General features: G+C 44.9%; 1 protein-coding gene across 1 annotated transcript in view; it reads right to left on the minus strand.

Annotated features, from left to right (window-relative positions):
- Window positions 1-12,414, minus strand: part of LOC119888640 (piezo-type mechanosensitive ion channel component 2-like) — a 71,598-nt gene that overhangs the window by 9,601 nt on the left and 49,583 nt on the right. The window contains 10 exon segments of the mRNA XM_038699344.1: window positions 229-308; window positions 631-747; window positions 1,129-1,295; window positions 1,381-1,473; window positions 7,980-8,168; window positions 8,365-8,512; window positions 8,825-8,983; window positions 10,366-10,492; window positions 10,569-10,656; window positions 10,745-10,892. Coding sequence (XP_038555272.1) covers window positions 229-308; window positions 631-747; window positions 1,129-1,295; window positions 1,381-1,473; window positions 7,980-8,168; window positions 8,365-8,512; window positions 8,825-8,983; window positions 10,366-10,492; window positions 10,569-10,656; window positions 10,745-10,892 — 1,316 coding nt within the window.

A 12,414-nucleotide genomic window follows, 5' to 3' on the forward strand; every position in this document is an offset into this window, starting at 1 on the left:
TGTAGTTTTTGTTGTTTTGCATTTCTTTGTGGTGGTTGTTTTGCGCTTCTTTGTGGTTGTTGTTTTGCTTCTCTGTAGTTTTTATTGTTTTGCATCTCTTTGTGGTTGTTTTGTGACTCTATGTGGTTCTGCGTGTCTTTGTGGAAGTTATTTAACCCTAACTTTCTGAAAAACAAGTAGTGACTCATTTTGTCATTTTTATTAATAGATGTGTGGGAATATAGAAACCTGTGTAAAGCTGTTCGATGGGTTTGGCGTTGGAGTCGCTGGGAGCTCGAATGAAACATGGCAACACTTCCTGTATCACCCTGAAAACAAGCACAGAGGCATAGAGCTAGCTTAAATACAAACAGATAAATATTGATGTGTTTCTTTAAGTGTGTACTTAGTGAACAAAAGACATCTTTAATTTGTACCTTCAAACACAAACCTGTCACAAACAATCTGGTGCCAATTGTAATTAGTTTTTCATTTTATTTCCACTAGCATGTTGGCTAACAACAGGATCATAGTAAGATGTACAACTAGCCCCACCCACTCAACATATAACCCCACTGCCCGTGTACACATAGCTCCGTCTCTGTATGTACAACCCCGACCGCTGCATATAGTCATGACCCCTGTACTTACACAGGAAGTGTCCTGGTTCCATTCAGAAGCTGGATCAGCTCCAGGCGAGTCTGGTCATCCAGGTAGGTCACATGTTTACCTGATGCAAGCTCAGCCTTCGCCCCCAGACTCAAGTTCCTGTTTAAAAAAACACAGTAACAACTTGTTTAGTTTTTTTTGGCAATGTACTGCTACAACCTTTGCTACTGCTATTGCTACTACTACTGCTACTGCTACTACTACTGCTACTATTGTTGTTGCTTCTACTACTACTACTACTACTGCTACTAATACTGCTACTTGGGCGGCTGTGGCTCAGGTGGTAGAGCAGGTCGTCTATGGTTTGATTCCCGGCTCCCCTCAGTCCAGTAAAAGTGTCCTTGGGTGAGATTCTGATTCTGAATAACCGTGCTGTGAGTTTGAGAGTATGTGTGTGAGCGAGCTGAGTATCATCATGAGCGCTTTGGATAGGAAGTACTGTATCGCTACTGATGGGAGGGAGGGTAGTGTGAAGCTGACCTCTGAACAGTCCAGGACAAAGTCAGGGGGAAGTGGTCAAGGCTGAGCACCTGACTCAGGTACTGCCTGCTGGGAGGACTGATGGTCCACAGAGAGTTACTGCTGCCCTGCAGCTCCGCCACAGTCACGTCCTCATGACTGTACGCCTCCAGGAACTGCAAGGCACTCTGGGAAAAACAGGCCACAGGGTTACTGGGAGCTGTAGCATCAGTACTGCAGTCAGTGTGTGTACTAGTACTGCAGAGAACTTACAGGTGTGTAGCTGTAGGAGCTAGTGAAAGAGCTGAAGTCTTCCTCTGTCAGATCTTTGAGTTGATTCTGCTGCGCACTCATTGTGAAGATCGGCTGTGAACAACAACAGCAGGTCACAGTTATGGTACTACTAATACTACTGCTCCTACTGCAGCTGTCAACAAAAACATCAGGAACACATTAGTACAACTAATACTAGCACTCATACTGCTACTACTCTCAACACCAACACTCAAACAGTTCCAATAGTTCTTATAGTTAAACAGTACAAGCGAAGCGTGTTGCTCTCATGAGGAGGCAGCTAGAAGGAGCACATGTTGGCACACTGACATCCTGGATCTGGCTAAATCTACATCTGTCCACTGCAGAGGCTTGATCCAAAACCTGGAGGAGCACTAATATCTAGGCCTACAGATGGGAGGTTGATCAGCTGGCTCTCTGGTTCATCCATCCATCCATCGTCAACCACTTATCCTGCGTACAGGGTCGCGGGGGGCGGAGCCAATCCCAGCTGACATTGGGCGAAATGCGGGGTACACCCTGGACAGGTCGCCAGTCCATCGCAGGGCCACACATAGACAAACAACCACTCACACTCACATCCACACCAATTTTGGAGACACCAATTAACCTAGCCCACATGTCTTTGGATAGTGGGAGGAAGCCGGAGCACCCGCAGAGAACACATGCGGACACGGGGAGAACATGCAAACCAAACAGAAAGCAGAAAGGCGGGCGAGGCAGATGGCCGCAACAGTTCCCACCAAGAGCAAGCACTAGGCGACAGAGGCAAGGCAAAACTTCCTTTTAAGAGGCAGAAACCTCAAGCAGAACCATGGCTCAGGGTGGGCGGCCATCTGCCTCCACCGGTTGGGGTGAAGGGGAGAGAGGGAGAGAGAGAGAGACAGAGACAGAGAGAGAGAGAGAGGGGCAGGAGAGGAACAGAGAGGAAAAAGAGAGGGATGGAAGGAGGGAGAGAGAGAGAGAGAAAGACGACAGGAGAGAGAGAGAGTGAGGGAGAGAGAGAGAGAGGGAGGCAGCCTACACAATATATCCACACAGAGGTACAGACAGTAAAGGTGATGTTGCTATAGACTGAATGAAAAAATGGTACAGATATTTATCGTAGTGTTAATGATAACAGTCGTAATGTTAATGATTATAATAACAATAATAACAATAGGACTAGTAACAATAGTCGTTGTAGCAGAGGGTGTCGAGCAGGAACACGGGGGCAGCAGGTGACCCGCAACCACAGATCCAGACTCCACAGCTCCAGAGCCAGAAACACCTGCAGGAAGTGATAGGAGGAGAGAGGAGAGGGACGAGAAAGCACAAGACTACCGGAAAGGGGAGAAGTTGTGTTAGTAACATGCAATGATGGGATGAGGTTGCATACAGAGGGAGAGAAAGTAGAGGAGAGAGGAGCTCAGTGCATCATGGGAAATCCCCCGGCAGTCTAGGCCTATAGCAGCATAACTAAGGGATGGTTCAGGACTCACCTGAGCCAGCCCTAACTATAAGCTTTATCAAAGAGGAAAGTCTTAAGCCTACTCTTAAATGTGGAGATGGTGTCTGCCTCCTGAACCCAAACTGGAACCTGGTTCCACAGGAGAGGAGCTTGATAGCTGAACGCTCTGGCTCCTAGTCTACTTTTGGAGACTCTAGGAACCACAAGTAACCCTGCATTCTGGGAGCGCAGTGCTCTGGTGGGGTAGTAAGGTACTATGAGCTCTTTAAGATAAGATGGTGCCTGACCATTAAGAGCTTTGTAGGTAAGAAGAATTATTTTAAATTCTATTCTGGATTTTACTGGAAGCCAATGAAAAGAAGCTAAAACAGGAGAAATGTGATCTCTTTTCCTGGTTCCTGTCAGAACACATGCTGCAGCATTCTGGATCAGCTGAAGAGTCTTGACGGACATTTTTAGACAGATTTTCGCAATATTACGTAGGTGAAAAAAGGCGGTCCTTGAAATTTGCTTAATGTGAGACTTAAACGACATGTCCTGATCAAAGATAACTCCAAGATTCCTCACAGTGGTGCTGAAGGCCAGGGCGATGCCATCAAGGGAAACTATATCTTTAGATAATGCGTCACGGAGGTGCTTAGGCCCCAGAACCATAACTTCAGTTTTATCTGAGTTTAACATTAGAAAATTACAGGTCATCCAGGTTTTAACATCCTGAAGGCACATTTTAAGTTTAGCTAACTGATGAGTTTCATCTGGCTTTATCGATAGATATAACTGAGTATCATCTGCATAACAATGAAAGTTTATAACATAGCATTTATAATATATATATAGGGAATAGGTTTGGTCCGAGGACAGATCCTTGTGGAACTCCATGACTAACTTTGACAAGCTATGATGAACTCTAAATCCTGACTGAAAATCCTCAAATAATCTATTGCTCTGTAGAAAGTCACACAGCTGTTTAGCAACTGCTTTCTCCAGAACCTTAGAGAGAAATGGAAGGTTAGATATAGGTCTATAGTTTGCTAAAACCTCCGGATCACGTTTGGGCTTTTTCAGAAGAAGTTTAATCACCGCTACTTTAAAGTACTGTGGTACATAGCCTGTTGATAAAGATAGATTGATCATATCTAGTATAGAAGTGCTGACTAAGGGTAAAACATCTTTAAGCAATCTAGTCGGGATGGGGTCTAAGAGGCAGGTTGATGGTTTAGAGGAAGAAATTATTGAAGTTAGTTGGTAAAGACTGAGGGAAGCAAAACAGTCTAAACATATATCTGGTTCTACAGCTGTTTCTAAGGTTCCTGAGTTTAGAGATAAGTCGGTGCCAGTTGAGGGCAGGTCTTGGTGAATTTTGTCTCTAATAGCTAGAATTTTATCATTAAAGAAGCTCATGAAGTCGTAACTACTGAGAGCTATGGGAATACTTGGCTCAATAGAGCTGTGACTCTCTGTCAGCCTGGCTACAGTGCTGAAAAGAATCCTGGGGTTGTTCCTATTTTCCTCTATTAATGACGAGTAGTACGCTGCTCTGGCATTACGGAGGGCCTTCCTATAAGTTTTAAGACTATCTTGCCAAATTAAACGAGAATTTTCCAGTTTGGTGGAACGCCTCCTCTCAAGTTTCCGCGATATTTGCTTTAATTTGCAAGTTTCAGTATTATATCATGGAGCTAACCGTCTTTATTATTTTCTTTTTTAGAGGGGCTACAGAGTCGAGTGTCATTCGCAGCGAGCCTGCAGCACTATCAACAAGATGATCGATTTGGGAGGGACTGAAATTAGCATAGGAGTCCTCTGTTACTTTGTGACTAGATAATGTATTTAGAGCTGATGGAATCGCATCCTTAAATTTAGCTATGGCACTATCAGACAGACATCTTGTATAGAAATTTTTGCCCAATGGCATGTAGTTCAGCAATACAAACTCAAAAGTTATCAAACAGTGGTCGGATAAAGAGGGATTCTGTGGGAACACTATTAAATGTTCAATTTCAATACCATATACCAGAACAAGGTCGAGGGTGTGGTTAAAACAGTGAGTCGGTTCATGAACACTCTGAGAGAAGCCAATGGATTCTAACAGAGAGATAAACGCAGTACTGAAGCTGTCATTCTCAACGTCCACATGAATATTAAAATCCCCTACAATAATAACTTTGTCCGTTTTAAGGACTAAAGTTGACAAAAACTCTGCAAATTCAGATAAGAATTCAGAATACGGGCCAGGTGCTCGGTACACTATAACGATGAGAATTGGTTGCAGTGATTTCCAACTTGGGTGTGAAAGACTAAGAACAAGGCTTTCAAATGAGTTATAGTTTAGTTTAGGTTTAGAGCTGATTAGTAGGCTAGAGTCGAAGATAGCTGCAACTCCACCTCCTCGGCCTGTGCCTCGAGGAATGTGAGTATTAATATGACTGGGAGGGGTGGATTCATTTAGGCTAACATATTCTCCATCACCCAGCCAGGTTTCAGTAAGACAAAATAAATCAATACCATAATCTGATATTAGTTCATTTACTAATACAGCTTTAGAAGAGAGAGATCTGATGTTTAAGAGTCCACATTTAACTCTCCTATTCGTTTGCACTATTGCTCTTGTGGTTTTAATTTTTATGAGGTTTTTATGCACAGCTCCTCTTCTGTTTACCTTTGATTTAAATAATTTCGATGGTCGGGGGGCAGACACCGTCACTATAGGATTTTCACTAAGTAACTCCTGAAATGGAGGAGCAGAGAAATGTGTTAGACTGCGACTCTGCGTAGGGTTTTGGGTGGGTAACTGCTGAAAAAGAAGGGCAGAGAAGTGTGTTAGACTGCGACTCTGCCTCCTGGTCTCAACTCTGGGTTGTCATGGATTTGGTCCACTAATAAACTTGGCCATATTTCTAGAAATGAGAGCTGCTCCTTCCCAAGTGGGATGGATGCTGTATCTCCGAATCAGACCAGGTCTTCCCAGAAAGTCTGCCAATGATCTACAAAGCCCACATCGTTTGCTGGACACCACCTCAACAACCAGCGGCGGAATGACGACATGCGGCTATACATGTCATCACTGGTCAGATTTGGCAGGGGTCTGATACGGTCAGAACAACCTGAAGCTTAACACGCTCAAAACTGTGGAGATGATCGTGGACTTCAGGAGGAGCCCCCCCACTCGGTCCCCCATCACCATACTCAACAGCCCTGTGTCTGCTGTGGAATCCTTCAGGTTTCTGTTATCCACTATATGCCAGGACCTGAAGTGGGAGCCCAACACTGACACCATCATCAAGAAGGCCCAGCAGAGGATGGACTTCCTGCGTCAGCTCAGGAAGCTCAATCTGCCTAAAGAGCTGCTGATCTAGTTCTACACAGCCATCATCCAGTCTGTTCTCTGCACCTCCATCACTGTCTGGTTTGGATCTGCCACCAAAAAGGACAGGAGCAGACTACAACAGACAGTCAGGACTGCAGAAAAAATTATCGGTGCCAACCTGCCCTCCATTCAGGACTTATACGTTTCCAGAGTCAGGAAACATCACTGCAGATCCATCTCACCCCGGACACAACCTGTTCCAGCTCCTCCCCTCTGGTAGGCGCTACAGAGCACTGTACTTGTGCAATAACCCAGTAACTCTGTCTCTAATCAGCCACCTATTTACTGGCTAACACTTATTTATTCATCGTTCTCTATTTCAGTGCTGTTCATACTGATATTCTCATATTGTAGATACTGTATACCTATCCACCTACCTCAAGTCATAACTCCTGCACAAAATACTTATGCTTATGGGGCGGCTGCGGCTCAGGAGGTAGAGCGGGTTGGCTGTTAATCGGAAGGTTGGCGGTTCCCTGACTCCCCCTGGTTGCGTGTCGAAGTGTCCTTGGGCAAGATACTGAACCCCGAATTGCCCCTGGTGGCTGTTCTGCCAGTGTATGAATGTGTGTGAATGTTAGTTTCCGTTTGAGCACTTAGGCTCAGTGTATGAATGTGTATGACTGGTGAATGCAGATGTAGTGTAAAAATGCACTTCGAGTGGTCCAAAAGACTAGAAAGGCGCTATACAAATACGGAGCATTTACATATTTCATTTATTTATTCCAGCATCCTTTGCACTATGCTTCATCACACTGTGTTCATGTCTGCATGTATATGTACCTGTATATAGCTTCCACCTCCAACATGTAAATACTCCTGCATCCTGCACTCTGCTCACTGCACTATTTGTCGATATGTCTATATTGTTTTTGTTCATAGTGTGTATATTTCTGTTGTCTACACTGAAGTCTGTGTCTGATTTTATTTTATTTTTATTATTGTGATTTTGTATTTTTGTATGAGTAAGCACATCGTGAGCAATGTACAATCCTGAGTCCAATTCCTCGTATGTGTACACATACCTGGCAATAAAGCTGATTCTGATTCTGATATGAGTGTATTAGTATTTATTATAACGTAAAAATATATAGTATAATGTTCATTTAATAGTAAACTGTTAGTAAAATATGCTGCAGCAGGTCCGGTATCTGCTCCCTTGAGAAAGGAGGAACAGGAGGAGCACTACCAGAGCCCAACAAACTAACCACCAGCAGGCTTTTGGTGTGCATGTTTCTGACCAAATGGTCAGAAATGGACTCCATGAGGATGACATGAGGGCCTCTAGAGGGATCTGTGCTCACAGCCCAGCACCGTGCAGGAGTGGCAGGTCCCCCACTGGTGCCCCGATCTCTTCACAGATGAGAGCAGGTTCACACTGAGCACATGTGACAGATGTGAAAGAGTCTGGAGACGCCGCTGTGACTGTTAATACTGCCTGCAACATCATCCAGCTTGACTGGGTTGGTGGTGGGTCAGGAGAGCCTGGGGAGGACCTCCATGTGTTAGCCAATGGTACCCTGATTGCTGTTAGGTACCTTATTGTTGAGCAGCAATTCACCAAAACAAATTCCTGTAGGTGTTAGCCAACATGGATCCACAGCTGATTCTGGTATGCGTGGTTCAGAGGTTACCTGACATGCGCACGCTCTGCCATTAACTTTGTTTTAAAGACCAACTTGTGCACGGGAAGTGGTGCGCGCCTCTCTCAGCTGCGTATGCAACCGTTATAAATAAGACACCAGGTACAGGTGAGTTTACCTGGAACCCTCCCAGCGTGATGGTCAGAGAGATGTCAAGCGGTCGGTTGACGACTCCAGCTACAGATTTGATGAGCGACATGAAGAGCAGCGGAAACCAGACAATACAGATGAGCAGCAGAACGATCAGACCGCCCATCCCATACTTCACCACGCGCTTCTTCTTCTGGCCGCGAGGCTGAGGGTACCTCTGTGGACAACACATACATACATACAAATACATGAATATACTGTACATATTCCAACACATACAAATACATGAATATACTGCATATACACATATTCAAACATATACAAGTACACAAAAATACATGAATATATACACCTGCTTCTTCTGACCATGTACAAATACATAAATATATATGGACATGTATAGAGACACATACCTTCTCAGACTCCCTCCAGCACTTTAAGACGAAGCAGTGGGCATAAACGTCCTCCACACAGATCCAGGAGGACAGAGACAGAGTGGTGTCTGTCCAGACCCAGTCCATCACCGCCCTCAGCTCCGTCAGGAAGGGAACCAGACGGAAACTACAGGCAGGCAGACAGACAGAGATTACATTCATGTCTGCCAGCATTATTATAGATATTTTCTATAGAATCTGATCTCCTCTGGTCGGGGATTTTTCCCCTTTTCGTGGAGCTAGGCTTAGACTTCCCCCTGCTTCCAGTGTTTGTGCTAAGCTAGGCTTAGACTTCCCCCTGCTTCCAGTGTTTGTGCTAAGCTAGGCTTAGACTTCCCCCTGCTTCCAGTGTTTGTGCTAAGCTAGGCTTAGACTTCCCCCTGCTTCCAGTGTTTGTGCTAAGCTAGGCTAACAGTTAGACTGTTGGTGTGTGTCTCACCCCTGGAACAGGAAGAGGTTGAGGTAGTTGTAGCTCTTCGTCAGGAAGTTTCCAAGAACTCGTGTCGGGTAACCAGATCGAATCTGATAGGCTGACAGACCAAAGTAAACACACTTGACAAAATACCAGAGCTGAGCCACCAGATTCTGATTGAACCGCCTGGAGACAGACAGGTGAGAGAGACAGACAAGTGGACAGAAAGACAGAGATCAGCTGTCGTTCATAGCAGTGGTCTTGTTGCAGTAGATTTTGTAGGTAAACTATGTTACAAAGCATAAACCAATAGTCATATATTCGCTATAAACTCATCTGAAGTCAGGATCACATGTTCAAAATGTTGTGACTGGAGCCAACACATGAGGGCCTTCTAAGTATGTGTGTTCACACCAGCTGACTGAGGAGGAGAACTGTGGCCCAGCCGAGGCCACGGGAAGCTCAGGGGAAGTACACAGTGATCACAGGACTCTGCCACCCCACTTTCCTAAACTATGATTGGCTATTTTCACTAGTACAACCTTAACCTTAATTTAAACCGTGCCTCTCACGTGTCTTGCAACCCCTCTCATATTAATATAATTTATATACACAGAAGGTTGACTAACATCATTTCCTAGTCGCAGTAGGTGTTTAAAGTAGTCAGTGAGTTAGGCCCCTTACTCTATAGTGTCTCTGTCTCACACTTAATATCATTTATAATCAACAATCCAATTCCCGCCCTACTGAGCTTTGATTGTCAACTGTTGATAAGACAGTTGTCCTGTTGTTTGCCTAACAGACATTTATAATTCTCAAAACTAAGCTAATCCCCCTCAGAGCAGTCAGACCTGAGGAATCTCAGATAGCAGAGTTTCAGCTGATAGCCGGCCAGCTGCCGGGTCTTAAGACAATTCTTCATACTAATGCTAGCCGTCAAAGTGAAATGTTAGCCTACTTACCTGTCTGGCAGTAACTTATTCAACATGAACTGCAACAGTGAGATTGCCACTGTTCTTCTGATAGTGGAAGTTTGAGAAAAAACAGCCCATCTCAACCCTCAGGTTACGGGGCCAAAAGCAATGAGCTGAATCAACCTATTATTAGCTAGAAGGAACAGACTGTGTGACGACGTTAGGGTTTTATACCAGGGTGTGCGCCCTACAGTTATCGCAGGGTCACAGGTGACAGGTCACAGGTGTTGGCATAATGACTTGACCTGCTCATATGCGAGATGGAGATATCCAGGGCTAAAGCACCGCCATCTGGCGGTCAGGAAGAATGAAACAGAACAACCAAGCAGAGGAAGTCATGTTTTGACACAGAGCTATAAAAGGCGATGTAAAGAAGTTGAAAGCCAGGGTATCGACTCGGGTCTTCTTGTAAAAGAGTGGGACTCATCATTTCCAGTGAATCTTTTGGTAGATGTTGGAAAGGAGTGATACTGACACATTTTACATTTAGCACACTTTGCTAACTGCTGCTGTGTTAGCGCTAAATGCTGTTAACTGCTATTTGCTGACCAGTGGTCGTCCCTTCATCACTAGCTACATGTGAAAGTGAGTTACCTCTCTGTGACCGTCGGCAGAATGAAGAACATCCAGAAGTGAATCCCAAAAACCAAAATCACCTGGAAGACCAACTTCCCCAAAACGGTCTTCCTCAAGTACAGAGCCCGGTCTATCACCATGGTACCTGCAGAAAAACAGGTGGGCAGTGAGACAGGAAAACAGACAGACAGGTAAACAGACAGACAGACAGGTGGACGTACCAAACTGGATCAGAACCATCACCAGGAAAGCTTCAGGAACTTGGTCTTCTGACAGGGAGGAAGTGATGTCAGCAGCTGCAGAGTGTTTCTGGGAAGTCAAACAGAATAACTGAGGTAAATAAAGGTTATGTTATGTTTTAAAGCTTATGTGATGCAGTCAGTAAATAAAACTTTACTCCAAAGGCCCAGAAGCCAAAGACAATGATGATGAAGTCGACGGTGTCGGCGAGGAACATGAGGACATAAACATCAGTGACAGCGCTGTATTCTGGTTGGACGAGAGCTCTGAAGAACTGAAGGGCTGGCCGGTAAAGAGACATACACCTAACAGAGAGAGAGAGAGCCTTATTAAGTCAATATATTAACAAACAACAACTACATGAACCTTCCCATCTAAAACGTTTTTAAGGAGTTTAAATATTAATGTTGTACTAATTGTGCATTGATAATGACTTGAGTTTATCTGTCAAATCCAGTTAAAGAAAGGGAGTGTAGCAGAGCGACATCCGACTCCAGCTCCATGGTTGAAGACTGACTGAATGTTGTCCCTGAGTAGACTGGGGAATTGTTCATTAGATAGATAGATAGATAGATAGATAGATAGGGGCGGCTGTGGCTCAGGAGGTAGAGCGGGTTGGCCGGTTCAATCCCTGGCTCCCCCTGGTTGCGTGACGAAGTGTCCTTGGGCAAGATACTGAACCCCGATTTGCCCGATTTGTGTGTGAATGTTAGTTTCCGTTTGAGCACTTAGGCTCAGTGTATGAATGTGACCCCCAAACTGGGAGAGTGGCTCCAGCAGATTCCAGGTACAACATCTGACGTCTCTGTCAAGAAGAGTGCAGTCCTAGGAACAGCTAAGATACTGCGCAGAACCCTCAAACCTGGCTGACATTCTGCGGTTGACTCATTTCCGTTTCCGGTGTTGTGCTGCTTTCGCTAAATACCAGTTGCATTTGTTAGATTTGTCATTAATTCAATTCAATTCAATTCAATTTTATTTATATAGCGCCAAATCACAACAACAGTTATCTCACAGCGCTTTTCATAAAAGAGCAGGTCTAGACCGTACTCTGTGATGATATTTACAGAAGCCCAACAGTTCCCACCAAGAGCAAGCACTAGGCGACAGAGGCAAGGAAAAACTTCCTTTTAAGAGGCAGAAACCTCGAGCAGAACCATGGCTCAGGGTGGGCGGCCATCTGCCTCGACCGGTTGGGGTGAGAGAGAGAGAGAGAGAAGAGAGAGAGAAGAGTGAAAGAGAGAGAGAGAGAAGAGAGAGAGAGAGAGAGAGAGAGAGGGATGTAAGGAGAGAGAGAGGGGAGGGAGGCAGCCTACACAATATACACACAGAGGTACAGACAGCGAAGGTAATGTTGCTATAAACTAAATGAAAAATGGTACAGATATTTATAATAGTGTTAATGGTAACCATCGTAATGTTAATGATTATAATAACAATAAGACTAGCAACAATAGTCGTTGCAGTAGAGGGTGTCGAGCAGGAACACGGGGGCAGCAGGCGACCCGCAGCCACAGATCCAGACTCCACAGCTCCAGAGCCAGAAAACCTGCAGGAAGTGATAGGAGGAGAGAGGAGAGGGACGAGAAAGCACAAGACTACCAGAAAGGGGAGAAGTTGTGTTAGTAACATGCAATAATGGGATAAGGTTGCATACAGAGGGAGAGAAAGTAGAGGAGAGAGGAGCTCAGTGCATCATGGGAAATCCCCCGGCAGTCTAGGCCTATAGCAGCATAACTAAGGGATGGTTCAGGACTACCTGAGCCAGCCCTAACTATAAGCTTTATCAAAGAGGAAAGTCTTAAGCCTACTCTTAAATGTGGAGAT

The sequence above is a fragment of the Micropterus salmoides genome, unplaced genomic scaffold (genome assembly GCF_014851395.1).
Source record: "Micropterus salmoides isolate LMB-PRFRI ecotype aquatic unplaced genomic scaffold, ASM1485139v1 Ms_hic_scaffold_1, whole genome shotgun sequence".
NCBI lineage: Eukaryota > Metazoa > Chordata > Actinopteri > Centrarchiformes > Centrarchidae > Micropterus > Micropterus salmoides.